The 24,998-nt window shown below is 46.1% G+C and overlaps 1 protein-coding gene across 1 annotated transcript in view; it reads right to left on the bottom strand.

The window, feature by feature from the left end:
* Positions 1-24,998, bottom strand: part of LOC119162282 (nose resistant to fluoxetine protein 6) — an 89,246-nt gene that overhangs the window by 35,358 nt on the left and 28,890 nt on the right. Inside the window, exons 2-3 of the mRNA XM_037414738.2 lie at positions 6,410-6,621; positions 4,987-5,189 (exon numbers count right to left, since the gene is read on the bottom strand). Of these exons, the coding sequence (XP_037270635.2) occupies positions 4,987-5,189; positions 6,410-6,621 (415 nt within the window). The remainder of the gene's footprint in view (positions 1-4,986; positions 5,190-6,409; positions 6,622-24,998) is intronic.

The raw sequence follows: 24,998 nt of genomic DNA, 5'->3' as shown, positions 1-24,998 counted from the left end.
GCCGCCGACAGTCGACCCTTTTGTAACTGCGGCGGCGTCTGCAAGGTCGTAGAAGGCCGCGGCATACCCCGAACAAGGATTAGACTACAAGACACACCGGCTGAGAGCCAAACGTTTGACCGTTCCCACGGGGAAAAGCGTGGGAAACGCTCTGGTGGCCAAGCCGTATGACTACAACCCGACAGGTTGTCACTCTCGCTAGTTGAGGGCCCTCTCCCAATCAAAAAGGGGTGGGGTCAAAATATTTCTGGGGCGGAGTTTCCTATCAATTAAACGCGCATGATTGGACCCAGGTAGAGGTCTCTTGTCCCCAAGGAAGTGAGCGAGGAGACACGAGGGGGATTTAAGCGCAGGATTTTGCCCTGCTAGGCAGACTAGTCGCTGACCAAGATGGTGTAGAAACAGATCAACAAGCATCTCTTCTAGAAGTTTTTAGCGTGGCTCTGTATCGGCTGGCCACCTAAACTTAGCCGTTCATCTAGTTGTGACGCGATATTAACGTCTGCAACGTAGACATCGGGACTTCGCCTCGAGTTAGCTCAACCTGCTCGAAGTCAACTGCAAGCACTAGCCTCCCGGAGCCACCAGCGTTGCAACACCGCCGACATCGCAGTCGTGCCAGAACTCTCTTCGACTTCTCGCATACGATCGTCGGGGACACAACGCTGCCGGTCATCACACGTATGCCTTCACCTGTTTATATCTTCGAACTTTCTCCTCCGTCGTTCTATTCTTGTTAGTTTGTGTAGTTTGTAATAGTTCTCTCTCGTAAGCTGATTTATTGTTTCTGTTATATATTTCTTTAGTTGTATCAAGTGTCGATGTATTTTGTTAGTTGTATTGAAGTGTTGTATTAGATGCCGTGTGCTGCAATATCAATAGAGTAAAGTTTGTTTTGTTTTCTCACGTCTCTGATCTCTTCACTGTCTCTGCTTGCGTACGGAACGAACCAACCTGCTGTCATTCCCGTCGCCGACTTCGCGCTGGCGACGCTAGAGTGGCAGCTTGTAACAAAACTGGCGTCCGCGACAGGACGTTCCCTACAAGAGTAAGACAGTGAGGGGTGAACGAGAACCGTGCAGACAGCGTGGTGATAGAGCCGCACAGTTGAAGCGGTTGCATCCTGCATATGATTGAGCTGGTTTTTTAGTGGCGTTATAGTGACAGTTGCAGTATGCAGTGTATGGATTTTGATAAGTGGATCACGCAAGGTAAACAGTTAGGCCTCGAGGGCGCCGAACTGAGACAATGGGTTAAGGAGGAGCAGGAACAGGCGTCAGCCAGAGAAGAGCGGGCACTGGCCCGGGAGGAAAAGGAAAAAGAAAGAGAGAGAGAACGCGAAGAAAAGGAGAGAGAAGTGGCAAGGAAAGCAGCCAGGGAAGCCGGAGAACGGGAAGTGCAGTTACTGCAATTAAAGATTCGCCTCAGTGAGGGTAGCAGGGTGAGCCGATCCAGCAGTGAGCACGGCGATGCCGGCGAGGAACTGTCATTTGAGCGAGACACATGGTGTCAAGGGCTACTCACGGTTCTGCCTTGCGAGGCAAATGAAGCTGTTGCGCGACTCAGTCAGCAGAACGCGAACAACTACGAGGTAGTTAAGGCAGAGATGTTCCGGATATTCGGAACTTCTGTCTGGACAAAGGAAGAGCAGCTCAGACAAGAGTCTGAAAGAAAGCGCGAAACAGAAAGACAACAGTCTGAAAGCGAGGCGCGTCGGAAAGCGATGGACGTTAAAGTGTGGCAGGAAGCGCTAGAACCAGAGATCGCGCCAGAAAAGGGCCCGCGTATTCTAGAATGCATTAAGGTAGAGTATGCTGAGAACGAGGCCTTGGCCGGTCTGGAGGTAGAGACGATGACGAAAGACGCTCCTTGCGTGGATGAGGAGAGTGCCAGCAGCCCTAATGGGCCCAGTAAGATGCTGGAAACCTCCTTCGTGCCTCAAGAGTACGTTTCGACATCGTCAAATGTAGGCATGATTAGCACAGTGGCGAATCAGAGCGAGGACGCGACGCTTCAGGAATGCAGCGATGCCGTCGGAGAGGGCCCAGTTGATGGCTTCATCAGTGTTGACAAAGCTAACTTGGCCCGACAGTCCGTCGTGACGCAGAGTTCAAAAAGCGTTATCGGGAGGGAAGACCTAGCACCAGCTCCAACGAGCTTCCCAACTTCTGAGGTCCCGAAGCGACATGATGATGACATCGAGAGAAAGTGGGCAAGCAAACATCGCCGAAAACGAAAGAAGCGGAAGCGCACCGCACTGTGTAAGCCTAGGGCAGATCCCACTCCATCTCGAGAAAGACGAAAGGCTAGGCCATTCATCCGTTTCAAGAAACGTCAATGGTGGCGTTCATGGAGGCACAAGCGGCGAGCCAGGTGTAGAGGGGGAAAGAGAGGTGCGTCACCCGAACGAAACGTGCGGTTCATTTCGACGACTTCGGGAAAGCGGCCTTCCCCGAAGGTTCAAAGTTGAAAAGGCACAACGGCTAAGTACTGCGTGGGGGCGACCACAAAGACACTATTACCCAGGCTTCTTCCCTGTTTCTGGCGTCCCTTGCACATTCCTGAGGGGAGCCGGTCGAAATGCAGAATGAGGCGTGACAGCAGGACACAGTCTGGCGTTCGTGCTTTTTGTAACCTCTGGCATGCTCGAAAGCCGCCGGGAACGCGACCCCATCGTGTGCGATTCAAGCGAATCTAATTGAGAAAAGGGGGGTGGCCAGTTTGAAGAATTGTTGCACGTGCGTGCTAAGTATGGTTACTTAGTGTTGCTTCGCAGATGCAGACTTCAGTCATAACTTTTGCAAGTTACGTGATGCGGTGTAAATTGTTCAGAAGGAAAACCGCCGAGCCAAAGCCTGAAAGTTAGCATCGAATTAGTTTAATCAAGAGTGCGAAAATTTGCATAAGGTAAAAACCAAGAAAATGTGTCACTTTTCTAGTTTTTTTCAAAGGTTCATCGTACGCCTCCACTGCCATGGGGATGTGGCATGAATGAGCATTTGAGGAAGATGTTAGCATAAACCGAATGATTTCGTAAATTGATTAAGATTGGCGTGACCCGGTACAGTTGTCGTTGCGCGCATTGAGACTTGAGGTCTATGAGCATGTTTTTTTTCTTTTGTCGGTTGTTTTCTGTTTGTATGTGCGTATTTCATTGTATAAGAAGTGTATTTTGAGTTATTTTCTTTTTGCTTGGTGCAGTGGTTGTTTTTACTTGTTGTAATGCACATTGAAGGATTGCACTACCGTAGAGGAGCGCACCGGTTCCGTTTTGTTTCGTAGTATACATTCGTGCAGTGTATTCTGTATTGATGGCTGCCGTACGCGGCTATTTCCTCTTTTTGTTTGTATGGCGCATTGATATTGTTGCGTGTAACTGAAGCTGGTACTCTAACAATTGTTTTTTCCCCTTTTGTTGTTACTTTGATGCACTCTGCCTATTTATGTTGTGTATGAGAGGGACAGTCCTCATGTCTCCCTTGTTGGTGGTGTTTTGTTCCTTGTCGTCGAAAAATTCCCCTCCGTGTGAACAAATGTTATGAATAACATTCTGAAAGTGGGGGGCAATGTCACGGACGGCCATTTTTGGCGACACCGCGTCACGGCAATTAACGGGCGCCGTACTCCCCGACTGACCGTGAGAACGGCGGCGTATGAAAGGGAGCCGAGAAGGGCAGAATGGGGTGCTTTTCTTAGAACGTCGCCGCCGACAGTCGACCCTTTTGTAACTGCGGCGGCGTGTGCAAGGTCGTAGAAGGCCGTGGTATACCCCGAACAAGGATTAGACTACAAGACGCACCGGCTGAGAGCCAAACGTTTGACCGTTCCCACGGGGAAAAGCGTGGGAAACGCTCTGGTGGCCAAGCCGTATGACAACAACCCGACAGCTTGTCACTCTCGCTAGTTGAGGGCCCTCTCCCAATTAAAAAGGGGTGGGGTCAAAATATTTTTGGGGCGGAGTTTCCCATCAATTAAACGCGCATGATTGGACCCAGGTAGAGGTCTCTTGTCCCCAAGGAAGAGAGCGAGGAGACACGAGGGGGATTTAAGCGCAGGATTTTGCCCTGCTAGGCAGACTAGTCGCTGACCAAGATGGTGTAGAAACAGATCAACAAGCATCTCTTCTAGAAGTTTTTAGCGTGGCTCTGTATCGGCTGGCCACCTAAACTTAGCCGTTCGTCTAGTTGTGACGCGATATTAACGTCTGCAACGTAGACATCGGGACTTCGCCTCGAGTTAGCTCAACCTGCTCGAAGTCACCTGCAAGCACTAGCCTCCCGGAGCCACCAGCGTTGCAACACCGCCGACATCGCAGTCGTGCCAGAACTCTCTTCGACTTCTCGCATACGATCGTCGGGGACACAACGCTGCCGGTCATCACACGTATGCCTTCACCTGTTTATATCTTCGAACTTTCTCCTCCGTCGTTCTATTCTTGTTAGTTTGTGTAGTTTGTAATAGTTCTCTCTCGTAAGCTGATTTATTGTTTCTGTTATATATTTCTTTAGTTGTATCAAGTGTCGATGTATTTTGTTAGTTGTATTGAAGTGTTGTATTAGATACCGTGTGCTGCAATATCACTAGAGTAAAGTTTGTTTTGTTTTCTCACGTCTCTGATCTCTTCACTGTCTCTGCTTGCGTACGGAACGAACCAACCTGCTGTCATTCCCGTCGCCGACTTCGCGCTGGCGACGCTAGAGTGGCAGCTTGTAACACAGGTAAAGAAGGGCGCGCGTGCGCGCTCTCGAACTTTGCAGGCAGCTGTCAGAAGGCGCCTTGGTGCTGTTTCACACGCGTCCCTGTGGTCCGTAATATTTTGACCGCTACTGTACATATGGCCGCTTAGTTCAGCATTAACGGGGTTAAACAAGTGTATAAAAAAAGGATGTTGTTGCCTGTAAGCGTACTGCATTCTACAAGATCTCCCTCTCAGACACACACATGCACGCACATCAGCTGATATAGCGTAGTAAAGAGTTCGCTCACATCAGGCCACGCTGGTAGGGCTTGGGTGGTCCGCTGTCCTTGATCTGACATCCGCGTACCACTGTATGGAAGCCGTACCGGTGAAGCAACGTGGCCGCCATGTGACGCAGCTCGGCACCCGAACACGTGGACGGGATGCATATGCCCATTTGAATGCCGAAGAATAGGTCCTGGTTTAGCCAGTTCATCGGGTTGCTCGCACCCTGCATAAGTGGATTACGAACTTACTTGACGGCCCAGCGGGCGTCTGCTATGTGCTGCCGTCATTCTTGAGTTTCATGGTGGAAGACTCAAATTATTAGAGCACGTAAGAATGTCATACACACGTTGTTCTGTGTGTCAGCAAGGCTCTGTATAAAATTCAAGCATGCGAGCCAGATGCCCATTTAACTGCGTTGAAACTATTCGCAAGTCATCGTCACTGAAGTAAGCAATCTACAAAACCTCGATACAGTGTAAATTAGAGTATGCATTCGTCATATACAGGATAAAGCGCACGCCTTTCTGATTCAAAATCTGTGAGCCATTCAAAATCGCGCAGCACATTTTGTCTTACCGATTTATTCACATCATTCAAGTTTCACGTCCTTGAAGAGCTTCCCGAACTTGCCTGACCTCTCGTTGCGTCTAAAATTATCTCGCTTTATTTTTTACACAAAATATATAACGGCTATTCGAAGAACGCTACGTTTCATTTACCTCGTTGCACATCACCGAGGATGAATCATCGCACTAAATGATCTTGTCATACCAGATTGTGGAATGACTCGTTGGTTCCTAGGACAAGCGCCGCCGGGAACCACCTTCTCGCCTCCGTAGGCAGCATAACACGAATGAACTAGGTTTCAATATCGCCATACAAGGTGCCATGTAGCTTTTTCTCTTTTTATTTCCACGAGCGACAATTTTTTTTTTCCCAATCCGGTCTGTAGTTCCTTCGGGCTCTGAAGCTACCTAAATGAATAAATAAACCTTTTGTATAAGGAACACACAATAACTTTGCAGAACAGATCCTCGCGCTTAGGCATGAAACCTCAATAAAAGATTTCTGAAAGTCATTTATTTATCTTATGTGCTTGAGAAAGCAAAATTCAAGGTATACAGCAACGTATGATCTAAGCCGGAGCATGGCCTGAGTGCACGGCATGGCCTAACAACCTATTCTTTGCGCCTGAGATTTGTATTGTCGATTTTTTGGTAATGGCGTAAGCTCCATAACTAACAAGCATCCGTCCCAATTACAGGCCTAGAATAAACAATCACTCATAATGAATAAATACAGAAAGTCTATTTTTGCCTGTGAAAAAGCTGTCCGTACGTACCAAATTACCCTGACTGTTCAACATTAGTTACAAGAGGGACAACGCGTTTGTTCAGCGATTTCGAACAAAGACGTGTACGCTGTTCTGGCATATAGGCGTACCATCATCTCTCCCTGCTCCTGGAACTTGGCGATCACCTTCCGCAAGAAAGGAACTCCTTTGGGGTTCACGAACAAGCTGCAGTACTGGCCCACGAAGTCGACATCACCGTAAAAGTCACGCACAACCACGTCCAGGCACTCGTCGTAGTTTCCGAGGTCGGCCACGCTCCCTTGCAGCATACCGGGCGGAGGCTTCCCGTTTGAATCGGCCACTGCGCAAACCATTCACGAAGAATGAAACAAAATTTTGTTGACTCCCTGTATATCGGCACGGGATCTCGTGGTGGCATTATTGTATGTCGCTTCCACGCTGGCTGACAAAAAGAAATGACGTGCGTTGTTTTGCACGGTTGGCGGTAAAGAACACCAGGTGGACTGAGTGATTGGGAGATGAGAGCAAATTTATTAGAAAGCAGGTAGATTGGCCTGAGCTTGTGCACGCTAGCCTGCTATTCTGCACAAGGGAAAAATGAAAGGGGGAAGAGTGATGAAGATGACGATGAGGGCCGGAAAAGTTTGATGCGTATGCACAATAACCATGCGTATAGCGTTGTTGTTAGTATAGTGTGAAATACAGTACTCTTGAGAAAATCTATTAACATCTTTGTAGCAGCCGCTCATGCACACAAGCGGGCGATGTACATAATATGTTAGTTGCACTTGCTCACACCCATGGCGGCCAGCGTTGACGCCAGCGTCTTCCGTTCACGTTCAAAGGGCAGTCGCACAATACATGTGCTAGGGCGCTATGCAGGATCGGCTGAGTTTCGCCCGAGTTCCACGAAACTCAGAATCTTGCCGAGCTCTGCCGAAACCCCCTTATAATCGAGCCAACAGAACAAAATAGTCATATCCAACCCCCCCCCCCCCCCCCCCCAGAACGCTGCGTTTCATTGGTTATGAGGGACCTGGTCGTAGCGTCAAAGATGGTCGACTAAGTTGGGCGCTGTTTTCAAACCAGAGGCATCTTCATTCATGTTTGTAGTTCCACTGAGTGCAAAAGTGCACCCATGCAATAAAAGTGTCATAAACTTTTCGTGATGATATTTTTAGAGACACGAGGTGCTTAAATTATTGAAATTATTTAAATAATTTATTTTGGAACTTTTAATGCCTGCAATAAGCCTGTTTTTGAATAATCAGCATGGTGGCCTCTCAGATCAGTACCGACCGAGCGTCTTACAACATCGAGACCACAGCTAAACCCGCTCGAGGACATGTTTTAATCATCATGGTCAGCCTGTACATTCTAGTGCGCTGCTTGGCCGGTGCGTGCTGGCTTTTGTTGTCATCGTCTGCTAGACCCCGGGCACCGGCAGCCGGCTAATTAGCTATTAGGGGCGAATCTCCTAAAGCCGTGGGTCTCTCCCTCCTAGCTCGTGGTACGTGACTGCCTAATTCGATGGCTTACTCAGCAGGTGCGAACGGACGGATGGACGAACGGATGGAGGAACGATTCACGCTTTACTGTTAAAACTCTCCGAAGCTTCACCCCCCTCGTCGTCATTCACTCCGTGGATAAGCTGTGAATATTTTGGCTGAATTGTATTCTTGGCTAGTTAGGCCGGAAATGCTATGACCAAACTAATTTCGCCAATTATAGTTAAGGCAAAGGTAATTATGCCACATCTTAAGAAGACCATGCTGATAAAGCACCGCCTAAAGACAGCTAGAACTGCGCTAATTAAAGCACGCTAGTTCATGAGCTATCTAAACTATGCTAATTAACGCGATTATGGTTATGTGCACGCTAAGTAAAACCATTCTAATTAGCCCTTACTATTATAATGAAATCAGTACCCTGCTAATCAGGAATACGGTTAAAAGCTATATACTGATCAAGACCTTGTTAATTGCGTCCGAGATAATTGCCTTTTATTGAAGCCTAATCAATGAAGACAAGGCAGCTCAGTGTAATGGTCGTTAAGCCTCAGCCAATTAGTACAAAAAATTAGGACAGAGATGATGTCCGCAAATGGAAGCTGACGACGGACATGAGTAGACAGAGATGATGTCCTCAAACAGAAACCGACCACGTACATAAGTAGACGACCAACTAAAAAAGCTGCAAGAAGCTATAGGTTATCACAAGCTCCTCCATGGCTCCAGCCTTGCACAGATATTGTAAGCTCACCAAATTACTTTACATGCAAAGAATTTGCCACTTAGCGTTCACCACATGAAACGCTTGACAGTCACACTGTTACCATCACAGTCAGGAGTTGAACTTACCGTTCTCAGAAATAACGAGTTTCCATCAGGGTTCGGGCGTCAATAAGTTTGATTGACAGATGCCCGCAGCGAAGATTAGGTACGTCCACCCCGTTTGCTTTTGCCGAGGAGCAGTACTCGCATCTAGCGGCAAGAATAATCCATCAGCTTTATCCCACAGATTATAAACACACGCACGAAGAAGTAAAAGTGATATCACCATGTGGTCGCGATGTCTCGCATTCAATTTCATCGCGCTCACAACGTATCCAATCACAGCTGCGTTGCAGCCATGATGCAGGCACCCCTGGTGACCAGCTGTCCTTATATTTATCTACAATATTTGATAGACGCGAAACGAGCAGCACGAGAGTGGTACATGTGTATCCTTGCTGTCTTCAAGAGTAAAAATTTCCACGCTGCAGGTGGAACGAAAGAAACGCCCACGAACACGCCTGTGGGAGGTGTGTGTTGAGTTGGCAAAAACATAGCACGCTAATGACGCTCACGCCGCTGCACTGTTAAAATGTTGAATGATCCCCGTACTCTAAAACGTCCCTTCTCTCAACGCTTCACCTTCATTTGAGAAAGCCGATGCGAGCGCCATCTCTAAAAACGGCAAGTCATTGCTTGTCAGGGATAATCTGCTGCGATTCTTGGGTAGCACAGCGTCATTTTCAGCTGAGCAGAGGCGCACTGCTCAACTCTGTCAAGTGAAGAATGAAAGTCGAGTCGAGGAGCGTTTGTCAATATGGGGGTGTTGGCGACTCTGACGTGTTCGCATACGCTGATTCTTTGATAACCACCGCAAATGTGTCACATGCGTTTCCAACACTACGCACGTTCTTGTATCCCCGTACTCATAAACGCTCCTTGACTTGAAATCGTCTTCAATGCAACGCGTTTGAAACGCGTCAGTGCATTTGTGCTACCTCGGCACCGTCTAAAGACAGCGCGTTCGAAACACGTTTGTGCTGCTGCATTGAAATTCTTGGCAAGTGCAGTTCAAGTCAAGCAGCGTTTCCGGATATGAGGGTAAGCGAACTTCAGAAACTTTGAGCGTATCTATCTATCTATCTATCTATCTATCTATCTATCTATCTATCTATCTATCTATCTATCTATCTATCTATCTATCTATCTATCTATCTATCTATCTATCTATCTATCTATCTATCTATCTATCTATCTATCTATCTATCTATCTGTCTGTCTGTCTGTCTGTCTGTCTGTCTGTCTGTCTGTCTGTCTGTCTGTCTGTCTGTCTGTCTGTCTGTCTGTCTGTCTGTCTGTCTGTCTGTCTGTCTGTCTGTCTGTCTGTCTGTCTGTCTGTTCGCCTACGACTTTTAGGACTCCGGGTGGTTTCCATTATGGTATCTATACAAAAACTGGCATAACATGACTATATGACGAGCATAAGTGGCCAGTCATAACATGATAGTAATGACATGTATGTCATGAATGTCATTATCTACATTTCATGGACTCGCTGCTTTTGCGGTGGTTCCGTTCTCATGACACATCGCAAAACTGGTACGGTAAGACATGACTGCATGTTGAAAGAAAGTAGCAGACCCTAACGTGGAAATCATGACATGCATGTCATGAAAGTCACGAGTGATGACTTCACGCCACGCTTATTGTGCGTTCGTAGTCGTTTCGCTGGCTTCACATATACCAAATTTGGTATTACGGGACGTGAATAGGTGACGAAGGTAAATGACACGTTCAAACATGACGATCATCCCATGTGTGTTATTGAAAACATGACTACATGCTACGCTCATAGCGCACTTGCGGCTGTTTTGCTAGCTCTAGATATACCAAATGTGTTATCACGTGACCTGAAATGACGACGAAGGTAAATGACACGACTGAACATGACAATGATGACGTGTGATTGATGTACCGCATAATTTACGTCCGCTTCGTAACGTTGTGCTGATTTTAAAGTGACATATTGACCTTCCATATTGGTGCTTCGCATCACTTTTATGCGCACGCAAGCTAGCGTATTGATTCTTTATACAGGGTGTTTCAGCTAAAAACACCAATCAATAAAAAATAAAAAACGAGTGCTACGCGTCTTCAGCTGGCACAGTATATTTCTTAGCGGTATGTAGCGCGTCAGAATTTTTTTTGATCCGCCAAGCACGGTAATTAACAAAGATTCTTAATGAACTTTTTAAATACTGACTCTAGAGAAAAAATTCAATGGAAGACTTGTAGCTCTTATCCAGAAATAAAGTTTTCATGTTACGGTAAGATAACAATACTGGTTAACTTTTTCCAGGGTTTCTTTAAAGTGCACGAAATTCAAAAAATACCACGTGATTGCCGCCTAACGCGCGCACGGCGCTTTGAGTGCCCTCAAATATAAGTTGAACGAGTTAGCGAAGGCTTGCGACGCACGAAGGTCACTTGAACAGGCTATGGGTGACTACAATAGACTTTAAGCGATGGTTCGATGGTATCATTAAAAAAAGGGGGGAGCGAAGAAAGAAAACAAAGACAATAAACCTCAATCAAAACGTCACCCTTTCCCCCACCATCATGTTTATCGTTGGCCTGAAAAAAAAAAAAAACTTCAGCGCTGCGTCGAATGCTGCCTCCAGTCTCGTATCGCAATGCACGTGGCCGTCGATTTTTTGTCGAAGTTTATTGTTTTCGTTCCTTTCTTTTGTCCCCCTTCCCTTTTTTAATGGTACCATCCAACCATCGCTTAATGTCCATCGTAGTCACCGATAGCTGGTTCAAGCGACCTTCGTGCGTGAGAAGCCTTCGGTAATTCGTTCAACTCACATTTGAGAGTTCTCAAAGCACCGTGCGCGCGTTAGGCGGCAATCACGTGGTATTTTTTGAATTACGCCTACTTTAAACGAACCCTAGAAAAGAGTTTGATTGATATGTGGGGTTTAACGTCCCAAAACCACTATATGATTATGAGAGACGCCGTAGTGGAGGGCTCCGGAAATTTAGACCACCTGGGGTTCTTTAACGTGCACCCAAATCTGAGCACACGGGCCTACAACATTTCCGCCTCCATCGGAAATGCAGCCGCCGCAGCCGGGATTCGAACCCGCGCCCTGCGGGTCAGCAGCCGAGCACCTTAGCCACTAGACCACCGCGGCGGGGCAAAAGAGTTAACCAGCGTTGTTATCTTATCGTAACTTGAAAATTTTATTTCTGGACAAGAGCTACAAGTCTTGCATCGAACTTTTTTTCTCTAGAGTCACTGTTTGAAACGTTCATTGAGCCATATTTTTTAATTACCGTGCTTGGTGGATCATAAAAAGTTTGTGAGACGCGTAGCACTCATTTTTAATTTTTTATTCCTTGGTGCTTTTTAGCTGAAACACTCTGTATATTTGCACGTAAGCAGCTCGTTTCAACAAATATGGTATAGAGTGTTTCCAGAGCACAGCGTAGTTTAACAAAAATTTTTCACTTGGCCATGCATTGTTCGCACCGGCATTTATAATAATGTGCTCTTCGCTGATGAATGAGACACCAATTACTAACGGAGTACCTATGTGTTATAATGTTTGAAGGCAGCTGTTTGCAACTACTGCAGTAGATCCGCTTGGTGGCTCAGAGTATGCGAACTTGGGTCGTAGCTCTGCCACTGCTTTTGAAATATTCCTTCTAAAGGCATACTACAGAATGCATTGTTTAGTTGAAGGGATAAAAAATCCTTTTATAGGGGTGTCACTGGAGGCAAAGCTTTGAACGTGAGCTGTCTTCTTCAAGGCAGTAACTGCCTACCTGATGACGCGTCTGTGCAGTCTCCACAACAACAAAAGTGGAGTGAGTGAGGGCAGGTGCGAAAACAGTAATGTTTACTTTGTCACAAGCAGTACAGTGGCTGAAACAGGATAGCCTGTTTATATATTATATTACATCTGCATTGCGCCCACATGGTGAAGGAGCTACCCCAGACGGTGGCACAGTATCGATGATCTCAAACTTTACGTGCTCCGGTCAAACATCCGTTCACCTAAGCACAACAATGCTTTATTCGGAAGCTCCTTGTTCAGAGTTTTCTTATTCAGAATGTATTATTCAAAGTGATACCTTATTGAGAAGTTTAATACATGTGCACGTCAGAAAGTAAGTATAAACGTTTAGAATATAACTCTTGAATGAATCCGCTGAGGTAGGTAACACGAGGAAAACAGGTGAGATTTAACCCTTGCACTAATCATTTATAACTGTTTGAAATCACCGTGAAGTAGTCATTTTTAGTCACGCTCACTATTGTCCTCATCAATAAGCGGAATGAGCGCCACCTTCTATCCTCTTGATAAAAAAAGACACAAAGCGTGTTTCGTCTCCTTCTGTTTTCATTTTTCTATCGATGTGTTTCGGCTTTACTCACCCAATTCGGCACTCTAGCTTACCTCAATACCCACTCCTGTCTTTCTTTCTCCCATGAGTAAACATCGCGAGATACAGTGAGCGATTCTCGGGTTAATCAATTAACGACACGCGAACTCAATAGCCAATCAAAATACATTGTTTCATACACTCCAATATTAGCAGTTATTATATTACTCAAACAATATATTACCAGTTAGTAATTTATGATCCTCCCCTTGGGGCGATTTTTACCTCCTTTTCGCAAACCCAATCGCAATGTGGCAAACAAAAGAAGCTAGTGATTGAGCTTGCCGGCGTTCGCCCGTCTTTCTCTCACTGTTTTATTGCTTTTAAATGCATGCCGCAAGTTTCTCCCCATGCAGCGTCATCAACTCACGACATCAGACGATCCGATGAACGGAACGCTGTTATCTTTCATCCGGTTCATAGATTGTGCCTTCTTCCGCAGGAAGTAAGCGAGTAACGGCGTATGTTTGGCTGTACTCTTAGCCAGTTTTTTACACACAGAGATTTGAGCGAAGACAAGGATCCCACCTTAGCGTCATTCCCACAGAGCTCCCACAGGGCTCTATACGTTCTAAGTAGGCCGCGCGATTATCCCGAAGAAGCCATTGCCAAAAGAAAGGGCACATAGTCATGACCTGACGTATCCAACGGTGCTGTCTCTCCGGGCAGCCCTGGCACCCCACCTTTGTACTCGCGTCTTTCTTTTCCCCCTTTGTCGAGAGCCCACACACTGCGTTTTTACTGAGCTTTCTTTGTCATTCTGATTGTCTCGAACCGTCAGAATGAACCATCAGAAGAGTCGACCTCGACCTTGTGTTTGTTCTAGAGGTCGTTGATATGAGAGTGCCCTCTGTGAGCTCCGAATGTAGGGTGTCCTGGTTCAGTGCGTCGCCATCCAGCATTTCTCATACACAATACTCAATATTTTTTGCATTTTCTCAGACACAATATTGTGCGCCTCGCATGACGCCCAAACTTCTGGGAGCCAAAGTGCACGCTCTTGTCTTGACTTTGCTTTATACCGGCATCTTTTGTGCGCTTCCTTGTTAACACGACATGTCACCCTCTTAGCAATGATTAATAAGATAGTTGAACTTTTTGACCGCACCTCTTTTTTTGTTCGTGTTTGACTTTTGCGATAATTCTACAGTAGCGACGTGCAGTAAACAATTGGTGCATGGTGCCACTTCTCATTTATATCTGTATTTAGGTTCTAAATACTAATGTAAATAATGGACCTGATGGTCCGCACAATGTAATTAAAGCACATTGTTTGCTATCTTGACACAAAGGCGGCATTAAAACATCTGAACTTAAGGCAGCAATTAAGGCATTGGGGATGAGAAAAAGTGGCCGGAAATGAATAAATGGTGGCCAGGAAGTGAACGAATCTCAACACTCCAATTGTGGGTCGTCTGTTGCCCTATTAAAAACTGCAATGGTAGAACCATTGAATCCTTAAATCTCCCGCTTAATCTCGAATAGCGCAGTGACTACACAGGACAAAAGGAGATTGTCAAAGTGCATGGACCGTAGTTGCGTATAGTACGTAAATATATAGTTCCGAAAGTGTTTCCTTATTAGGTGACTCTAAATGGGGGTAGATTCGTTTGAACGGCCGGACAAAAAAGTGGAGCCACACGTTCATTCATTCGGCCGTCTTGTTGTTGATATTGTGATATGTGCGCGTTTCCTTCACCGCGTGAAACGAGGACGCAGAACAAGATCTTTTCGACCATGAGTCTACCACCCCCTGTTTCCTATTTTGTGATGGCTTTATTTTTTCTTTCTTTGTTGTTACCCTTTTTCGCGCCGCATACGGCCACAGCGCTGCCCGTCTCTCGCTCTCCACTTTCGGCGTGTGCACGATAACGCCTTCATTTCTTCCGTGTGGTCCAGCGTTGTTGTGGAGGCAAGATGCCGCTAGATACGTGCACGTTCGACAAAGGTTGTGCATTGTGTGCGGCAAAGTGCGTCCATTTTTTTTTATTTGCGCTAAACCGCAGCGAGAATATCTCGAACGCTATTTCGCGCTCCCGGCCAGACTGACGAGATTTCTTCTTTCCTGAAATCATTCTATTCTCAGCCATATATAATAACGCATTCATCGCACTAGCTCCATGTGGATCGCTATATATAAAAATAGTAGGTGCGTCCTTTCCTCGAGGCAGTGCATCTGGAGTTCACTAGACGTATAATTGGGTGCAATATATATATATATATATATATATATATATATATATATATATATATATATATATGTAGCACATCGAACACCATCGAGTACAAAGCCTTACTAAAACGCATTCCCAGAAACACGTACCCGTTAAGAATGAGTATATATAGTCGCGCAAGTGTAAAAACAAAAAACAAACTGGACGAAGGATGCCTATAAAACTAGTCATAAATCATGGCTTTATGGATCTATATGCTCAAGCGACTACTGCCTTCAAACATACGCAACATACCACAGCCCTCCCACATTGCTCTGCATATTCTCTACACATCTATATCGATATACTGTACCCTATATATTCATTAGATCTCGCCGCGTTACGTTGCGATGAAAAAATTTTCAGCATATAGGCTTGCAAACGCTGCCTTCCTTTGTGCGTGAGGCCCCCTTGACTGACAGGTTATAAGTGTGTAGTCATTTCAATATTTAACTTACGATACTCAACACTGGCGTCTACCTTTGCTTAGGCCATTGCGTCATTCTTTTCCTTAAAGCTCATTGGGTCATCATCATGGTCATCGTCAGCCTGACTACGTCCACTGCAGGACAAAGGCCTCTCCCATGTTCCGCCAGTTAACTCGTTCCTGTGCTTGCTGCTGCCAATTTATACCCGCAAACTTCTTAATCTCATCTGCGCACCTAACCTTCTGTCTCCCCCAAACCCGCTTGCCTTCTCTGGAAATACAGTTAGTTACCCTTAATGACCAGCGGTTATTCTATCTACGCGCTACATGCCCGGCCAATGTCAATTTCCTCTTCTTGATTTCAACTATGATATCCTTAACCCCCATTTGTTCCCTAATCCACTCTGCTCTCTTCTTGTCTCTTAAGCTCATTGGGTAATCAGTGTTAAATCAATTTCGGGGATTGGAAACACGCTTTGGCTGCCATGTGTTGGCAGCACATACTCGAACGCCAGTGGCTGTGACATCAGTAGATATCAATATTTTTGCTCAGAAATTGACGGAACAAGGTGGTAACCAAGAATTAGCGAAGCAATAAAGCAATTTTTCCGGCCGCCACCAGCCTAAAAGCAGTCAATTGTGTGCAAAGCAGGCAAACCTGGCTACTCTGTCTCGCACAGGTTACATGTCAGGAGAATTTCGGCTTGATATATGTCGATTAGAGGGGTGTAGCCTGCAATCATTTCGGCAAAGAGGTAGGTGGGATCCAACCACATTTTATGTATGTTCATGTTTGTGCTTTTATTTGTGCATGTATATATTAGAACATAAAATTCTAAAATTGGGAAAGGGTTTTGAAGCCCCTCTGGAAATCGCTGCCCCCACCCATTCCCTGGGCGCACGCGTACACACTACGCCGTTGTAACGACGCAGCAGTCACTACCAAAATTGTTGCTGATGAAGCATTTGCAGGCGAAGAGCAAAAACGTCATCGGTTTGGCAGAAGAAAGGGCCAAATGAGGGACCTTCATACATTATGCAGTTTTCTGGCCCCCATAGAAACGGCTTGAATTATTGAAAAGGTTGATGTTTCATGATACTATTCGTGTCATATCAAGTTTGCCGTTATTCTTCAGCTATAACGATGATGGCGCGTCAATGTGACGAATAACATCCTTAAGCATAATGGATAATGGTCGTACAGCCGTCCCCCTATAGGGCCCCCTATAGTCTGAGGTGCCTATTTCTGTGCGTTCTGTACGTTCAACATATCCGGACATGTGTTTTCATCTGTCGGCTCCCATCTTTACCTATATACTACTTCTTCGTGATAGGCATAGAGCAGTTTATGTTTATCAGTTCTAAGTCTTTCTAGTTCTTGTTCGCTTTAAAGTGTATTTTAAGTGTAACCGTAGTAACCTTATAGGTGAAAGCTAGCTTCTTGTGAGGTACATAGAGGTCTTATACCGCTCAGCACTACAGCCCTCGGCTACCCCGTGTTTGTGCCCCCCCCCCCCCCCCCCCCTGTAGCATTGCACTGGCGATGAGCTCATGCGAGTGTACACAGCCATAAAAAAATACGCTTTTAGCACTCGTAAACTGCACCGTCTGAACTATTCGCTTTGTGCGTGCTACATTCATCACACGCAGAAAACTGTCTGCACTTGCGGGATTTCTGAAGACCGCGCCAAATAATTTCGAGGCCCAGCTGGGCGTGGATTGCGTTTCCTTCCTGCTCAGAACACTGAGCTTCCTTTCTTGCGTGTTCATATTATGCATACTGCATGGCTGCACGCATTCGCACAAACCGCGTGTACGCGCCCATAGCAGACAGGATAGCTGCCTTTCATTGCAGGCACATTTCCGAGGCGCCAACGTGCGGGCATGTGGCACCCGTACGTATGCAATCGGAGTGAACAGTGGGCGTCTCGCACCCAACTAAGCGGCATCAACTTTATCAGACTTGAGCACTTTTCCGTTCTTTTTTGGTACGAGACCTCTTTGAGCAAAAGGTTGGAAAAAATACAATAAGAATGGCGACAAGCCAGAGAAACAAGACGCAGTCACGCTTCTCAGTCCTCCGTAGCCAACGAGCCGCGTTATCCTCCCTTGGGACTTCGTCGTGTGTATGCTCTTTTTTTTTTAATTTTTCCTCTTATTTTCTGCGTTGTCATTCACGGCCTGGCGCATTTATTTGGCTTTTTTTCTGCCTTGTTGTTTTCTTGCTGCCTTTTCTAAATATCAGGAAAACTAGCTCGCCATCACTCTCCAGCCGTACATGTCGTATGCGTATATATGATATCTATGCGGCCACATTGGCCGCAATGCATGGTGCCGACGTATTCTGGCCACGCGAGGATGTACTGAACGAGAAGAAAACAAAAATCAGCCTCGAACAAGGAGGTCGCACTCGCGTAACGTGTTATAGGGAAGGCGGCAGCGTTCTGGGAGCACTGCGCACTGCGTACTTGCCACACACAACGTGTGGCTCGTGCAGCCAGCGTTGGCCATCCGAGCGATATCTTCGACAACTTCCTTTTTCTCCGTCCGCAGCCGACGTCCATCGCGTTTGCTTTGTTACGCATGGATGACCAGAGGCGGGAAAGTTTGGGGCTCTGACGGGGTTTTTATATAGCAACAGCGCGGACACCCGAGAAACCGTGTGGGCGCGTTTCGCGAAGAACGACAGGGGCACTGGCGGCGTATCGAATGTGCGCGTCCGCTTTGCACCGGAAGCGGGTGCCCTTGTCAGTGTAGCGAAAGGAAGCAGCTGCCAGCGCAAACAGTCAGTCGGACAGCGAAAAGACAAAACAATAAGTGCGGACGCTAAGTCGTTTCGTATATGGAAATGCTCGCTCTTCGGTTCTCAACTTCAATGTTTCAGAGATGAACATTTGGCAGATGTCTGCCTCATTGGGAAGGAAATGAGGCAAATACAACATCAGTGTTGTAGCGGATTAGCAGGAAGGCGAAAACTTTCTTTAAAGAACGATGGCAGAGAGTCATGATGGCTTTTCAGTACGAACGCATAACGAAGACTTGTTTATTCTATAGACCCATTCCATGTTTGTAAACAGAGGTAGGCCGTTGTCGAAACTCCGGGTAAAATTATAGCGACGTCCGCATGTAACTCCCGCCATAAGCGCTGAGGGCTGCGATGTGCGTCAACAAAGGACATTGTGAGACACCATAAGCGTTGTGAAAGCCATAAGCGCTGAGGTACTAGCCACCATAGCTGAGGGCTGTGATGTGCGCCAACAAACGAAACTAAGTTGTGAGACGCGGCTCACATCCAACCACAACGCAGTTCGTTGACATACCGTTTTTTTTTCTCGTAGCTTGACTGAGAACATCACATGCACCATTAAAAACCCAGCAGAAGCTGCGGTAGGCAGAACGTCTTTTGCCTACCAAGACAGCGCCACCGCATTTTCGTGACGTCAGGCCGGTGGAATTGGTCTATAGTATGTACCGTACTCTTTTAGAGCGTGAAAGTAAAAGTTATTTGAAACATACATAGAAACACAAGTATGCACATAGTCAAAAAGAGCTTCCTGTGCACTCTGTACGTGCAAATGTCTTGAGCAACAGAGTGAAATAACACTGTCCCGATGGCTTTATCTTTCTTCATCGTACTGTCCTGTAGATTGTAAAGGCGCGCCGACGTCAAGAACGCTCTCTCCTCGACCACTCGCTGTCGCCTTTGTTGCACCCCAAAAACGATTCCTCCCCCCCCCCCCCCAAGTTGTTCCTTTCCTACCTTTTTGTCGTGGGTTCCTCCGAAGCGGCGGTTGGTATCTCTTTTGGACAAATACAACAATCAAAGCCAACCTCCAACACCGATGCCTTCTTTCTCCGAGACAACGGGAGCATCTGGTCGCCCCTATTTTTTTATTCGGCGCAAATGAGGCACACTGTAATTAACATCCGCTTTCACAACAGCACTCTTGATACGCAGTGTCCCCAGCTGGGAATGAGCACGCCTTTATAAAAGAAGCTTTTAGCCGCAGGCTACACGATGTTTGATTCTGTCGAGTAAAACGAGGTAGTAGCTGTTCATGCCAGCGCGTTCCGTTTTCTTAGTGATGGCATGGACTCGGTACCATGCTGCTCGTGTTCTCTACGGTAAACTCATTGTGCTCTGATTAACTTGATGTGCCTCACCGGTAGCTTTGTCGGCCCCCACATCGCCAGTAATGCTTTAGTGCCGCGGTAGCCACTGAAATACCGTCATGGTCTATGTCTACCTCTTTATAGCTTCATATGCTCTCATCAGTTGTTTACGTGCACATAGCAGAGCTAATGGGTCAAGTTGCAGAGCTGCCTTTGAACCACCGAAAATATCGAAGAAAAAAAAAGGTGTCTCTTGACGCGCTTTCTAATACATGCTACAAGTATCCTTTTGTCCGAAGAACCCATGGAACAGCGAAGGTCGGGAATTTTTTGAAGGTGGACAGAATAACAAACACAGCTTTGTCATAGTTGATGAGCCATCTATATAAACGATAGACTAGTTGAGAACGTGTAATATTGTACGTTAACATACACAAGTGTCTGTATGATATTTTCAGGCTTATAGGAGCCCCTGCTCTGTACTTAAATGTGGTTAGAGCAGCGTTTCACCCGATGCATTCGTGAAATCTTAGCGGCAGTGAGGCATCGCACAGGCTTGCTGCAGCAAAAGAGCTTTCTTTCATAAACTAGCCCCCCACCCCACCCACCCCCCCCAAAAAAAAGGAGCTCGCATGGCGATATGAGAAACTATGCCAGAACTATCAAAGACACAATAGGTTGACTATATATTGTCTGTAGAGAAAACGAATGCTGGGTCGTACTCGCACGACCGATTACATTGTTCTCTTTATAAGGGAAGCAAGCTTGGACTGTTCTCTTCAACTTACGCAACCGCATTTTATCTTATATTACGTTACCCTACCTGACCTAACTTTGCCTGTCATTACCTTACCTTACTTAACGTGCACTAAACTGCACTTTTCACTCGGACAAGGACAAGTGTCTTTACGAAATGTCGGCTTCGCTCTGAGACGTCCTCTCTTCACACCCAGCATGTTGGCCTGAGCCTTGTTACGTGTTTTAGCGCGCGTGAATAAAGACCCTCACTTCATTTTATCACCGTGAAGATTACCTGTATTGTTCTAGGAAATGCTATTCTAGCTGGGGAAAGGAAAGCCTGGTTAGGTTTTGTACAGTTTACAAACTATTTGAGCATAGACACTCCGCTACTCAGAATTTTGTTGTTGGCCACGAGATGCACCTGATTTACGCATTGCCCGAAAGGTTTTCTAAGAGATACTTCAGGCCACCAACTAGTAAGGGTACTGTTTGCACTGCCGGTGAACTATGGCGTTGCTATTTTGCACTATAGAAATAAAGAAGAAGACAGAAAAGAAAGAAGACATGGGCACTCGGCAGTGCGGAAAGACAATCACGAGAGACTTCCATATATGAGCTTCTAACGGTGTAGTACTGGCGTCGCAGTTTACTTCATTTGCGTTCTCGTTTTAGCTCACGCGCGGTAGACCCGTGTGAAAAGCTCTGCGTTTGACTCCAGCTGACCGGAAAGACGAGTCTTCGCGGGTTAACGATGTCGCTAATGGCCAAGCGGACCGCAGCTGTTGCTGTCTTTGGCTTCATGGTTCGCGGCCTGCGCTGCCATTTTGAGACAGCCGCAGGGAAAGTGTAGCGTGAACCACGCTTCCAGAGAGATAGTGTGTAAGGGCGCCGCTGACTCTTGTATAGGAAGTTAGTGAGCCAGAAAGACGGCCTCTTCGAGACAGGCGCGGCGATGCACGCAAGTTCGCGAGGTAATGACCCGAGCGCCGCGCTGCTGCTCTTCATCCTCATGGCTGTCATCACCTGTTACCAGCACATGTGCACCCACCCTTTCCTCTGTCTCGTGTCAGTTTTAGCGATGCCTTTCTCTGCTTGTTTTTCATCTCCATATTGTTTTATGGAAGGAAGAGAAGGAGTATCGCCCTTTGCGAAAGGGCTGAGTCACAGCACACACTGCCTGAATATACTAGTGTCAAGGTTGTGTAGAATAGGCCTAGTTATGTTGGTGACTGTTCTTTTTTTTCCTGCATGCATTCTTTACTGTCGCCCTTAAATATCGAATTATCTAAAAAGCCCAAAGTTAAAATGGGTGACCTCATTATGTCAAATTGTTTTCTGAAAAAAAAAAAAATCTTTCCGCATTTGCAATCCGACGGCTACGTCTTTGGAACTGTCAGTCCTCTATTTTATACGTGATAATCATAATGACGATTGAAAATATGGATCTACGAGGAACACATCACTACATAGTGCAAATGTTTACTGTACTTTTGTATTAGTCAGGCTCCTAACGGACCACGCGAGTTCTATTCATGCGTCGAAATTACACGCATGTCCAATATAGCTCTCTCCTGATACTTGTTTTAGTCTTATCGAGAGAATATTGGGCATGCCATCATTTGTCCCCCAAGTTTTTAGGCCAATAATTGCGTACACACACGCGAGTCTGGCCCTTTCGGCGTGCTCATGTGACATTACTATGGCTTAAAAAGAACTTTTTTGTTTGGCAAGCTAGCGAGTACATATATCTCTTGATTTTCGAGCGAAAACAAACACATGTGCAAGTAAGCACCTCTCCTGTCTTCTTGCTTGTTTTCGTCTTTCTTAGTGCGAAAATGAAGATGTTATTGAAATGGCTCTTTCAGGATCACGCCCATCAAAGACACCTTAGCAAGGCATCTCCATTCTAACGTGGAAATGCACAACCGTAAGCCAACAAAGTATTTTCTGACTGGATGTGTCAAAACATTTATTCACTTATGATACAGGATGTAGGGGGATTATGATAAACTACCCTCTGTATAACACTGAAAGGACTGATTTTAGGTGAAAACTGAATGGTCTGAATGATAGTCCTTTCGCCCACTAGGTGAAGTTCTTCAACTGTCAGGGGGTGAACAAGCGGGAAGCAAACACTTATAATATTTTCTACTCTCCTACTGGTGTGGCCATTGGCCTTTCTATAGGTACGCTTTGGTGGAGAAGTGGCTAGGGTGCCCAGCTGTTGAACCACAGGTCACAGGTTCGATCCCGGCCGCGGTGGTCGCTCTTCAATGGAGGTGTTGGGCCTCGCCCGATTTTCATGCAGTCTTCGTCTTTCGGACGGCGATGGATGCGGAAAAGCATTCAATACCACGTCGCCGGCTCCTTTTGTCATAAATTTTTCGTTGGCACTTCTCAGCAGCCGAGAGCAACATTCTGAAGCTGCATCAACACAGCTATAGTACGGCGAATTCTTCAGCGTCGTCGGCTCGCCTCTTCAAAAACCCTTTAGACACGCCCGACCGACGGATTGCCTAGGCAGTAAGGATGGCAAAATTGATAAACGATTTAAAATTTTAACCGACCATCCCTACTAGATGGACTGCCTATTTTCAAACTTGGGTGCGTCACATATCATAGGGCCTTCAAGTGTTCATTCCCCGCACATCGTGGCGTGCCCGGCAGCAAAGCCGCGTGGATGAGTTCATTCTGGGCATGAGACTCCCCGTCACGGCACTGGGCTGCGTCGTGCCGTGTAATCGTTTTGTGTTTGGTGTCATGCTTCTCCACCGTAGCATGAACTGGGCGTCCCTCTTCCCTCTTTTCAGGGTTGAGAGGGAGCCGGTGTTTGAGTTTTCCTCTTCGGGGTGTAGAGGACAACGACGATTTTGATTGGAGTGTCCTGGACTCAATTGTTTACCTCTGCAGGGAATCTTGGGAAGACCCAGGTAATAAAACTCGAGCGCAGAGACGCCCGAAGCGGCTTCATTTCTGTCGTGTACTATTACGCTCTTATAAACATGTAAATACTTGTAAATGAACGTTTCTATTATCAGCTCCGGCTCCTCTATACCCATCCTCCCACGAGACGTAGATGACCCCGGTTCTGACCCCGCTACCCAAAGTCGCAACAATGGTAACAGCGGCGGGATGCTCCAACTCCCGTTTCACAACAAAGGTATAATGCTATAGGCCCATGTACTGTGCGATGTTAGGGCATGTTTGAGAACACCAGATGGTCAAAACTTCCGGACCCCTTCACTACGACGTCTCTTATAATCACATCGTGTAACCTCATATAATATTATCATTGACGTTTTTATTTTTTACTTGGCATTATGAGCTCCTTATAATGTGATAACTTCTTTACTTCTCATCAATTTTACCAGGTTTGTACGGTTTTTATGAACGTCTTTTTCTAAGTTGCTCATTTCTATGTCCAAACTAGGGTTGTGTCAGAGCTGCTTGTGTATTGGTGATTGAGTCTTTTTTCCTACCTTAACACACTCCCCAACTCAACAGGAACTTTCGGTACAGGTTATCTACATTGTGAATAAACTTTTAGTATTGGGATAAAATTTGTTGAGGTACTCACGCCTAAGTGTGCTATGCAGCGCCGTAGCCGGATAGCTCACACTTAAACGAAATTGCTTGATCTTGTGTTGGCTCAAACAAATCCGGGAGCCAGCGTCCAAGAGCCAAGTGTCTTAACTATAGGTAGCATGTATAGACATTGAAACAAATAACATATCTAAGTAGTGTGCATGGACGTTGGAGAGGGTAAGAGAAATTTTCGAAAGATAGGAAAGATCCCAAGAACCAAGCGAGCGTTCTTAAGTCGGAGTACTACATGCTGAAGCAGATGGACATGTTAAACCCACCAATACAACGGTTTCCGAAATACTTGATGGAAACCCCTGGTATTGAACACAACACACGTCCTTCATTCCGATACCAGGAGGAGTCCTTGAACAGGTATTCACAAGGGGAGCCAACCAATATACGTCCAAGTGTCCTACTCAAGTTTGCAGGGACTGTATAGTCTCGAGGAACCACAATGAGACGGGTAGGCTCCACACTGCTCTTAGATGCATGAACCTTGCTCAAACAACCAACCAAATCAAATTCGTTAGTTGCTTCTTTGTTCTTCTTGTGTATACTCTCACATGCCATTGACAATCGGGGTAGCTGGATTAAGCTCACGATTATTATCAAGTAAGTATTCGCATTTTATTGAAGAAAAAAGGGCTCATTTTTTGCAGCAGAACGAAGTTCATAGAGTTACTACGTTTTCTTCTTGCAGAAGTCATGCGGTCCCACGACTCATCCATCTGCAGTAGTGATGTATCTTTTTTACCTCTTTTATAATGCGAACTACCCTGTTCCACAAATTTAATTTGATGACGACCATTAGTTTTGGTGTGCATCGATGTCGCCTTGGCTTGCAGAACAAGTTAACTGCAACAGGAATAGCTTTTAGCTTTTCCAAATTAAGAATGTCTGTGCGCACAACTTC

Source organism: Rhipicephalus microplus, chromosome X (assembly GCF_043290135.1).
Source record: "Rhipicephalus microplus isolate Deutch F79 chromosome X, USDA_Rmic, whole genome shotgun sequence".
NCBI classification, from domain to species: Eukaryota; Metazoa; Arthropoda; class Arachnida; order Ixodida; family Ixodidae; genus Rhipicephalus; species Rhipicephalus microplus.
Note: the sequence above shows the minus strand (reverse complement) of the source record. Positions and strands in the feature narration are given on the sequence as shown.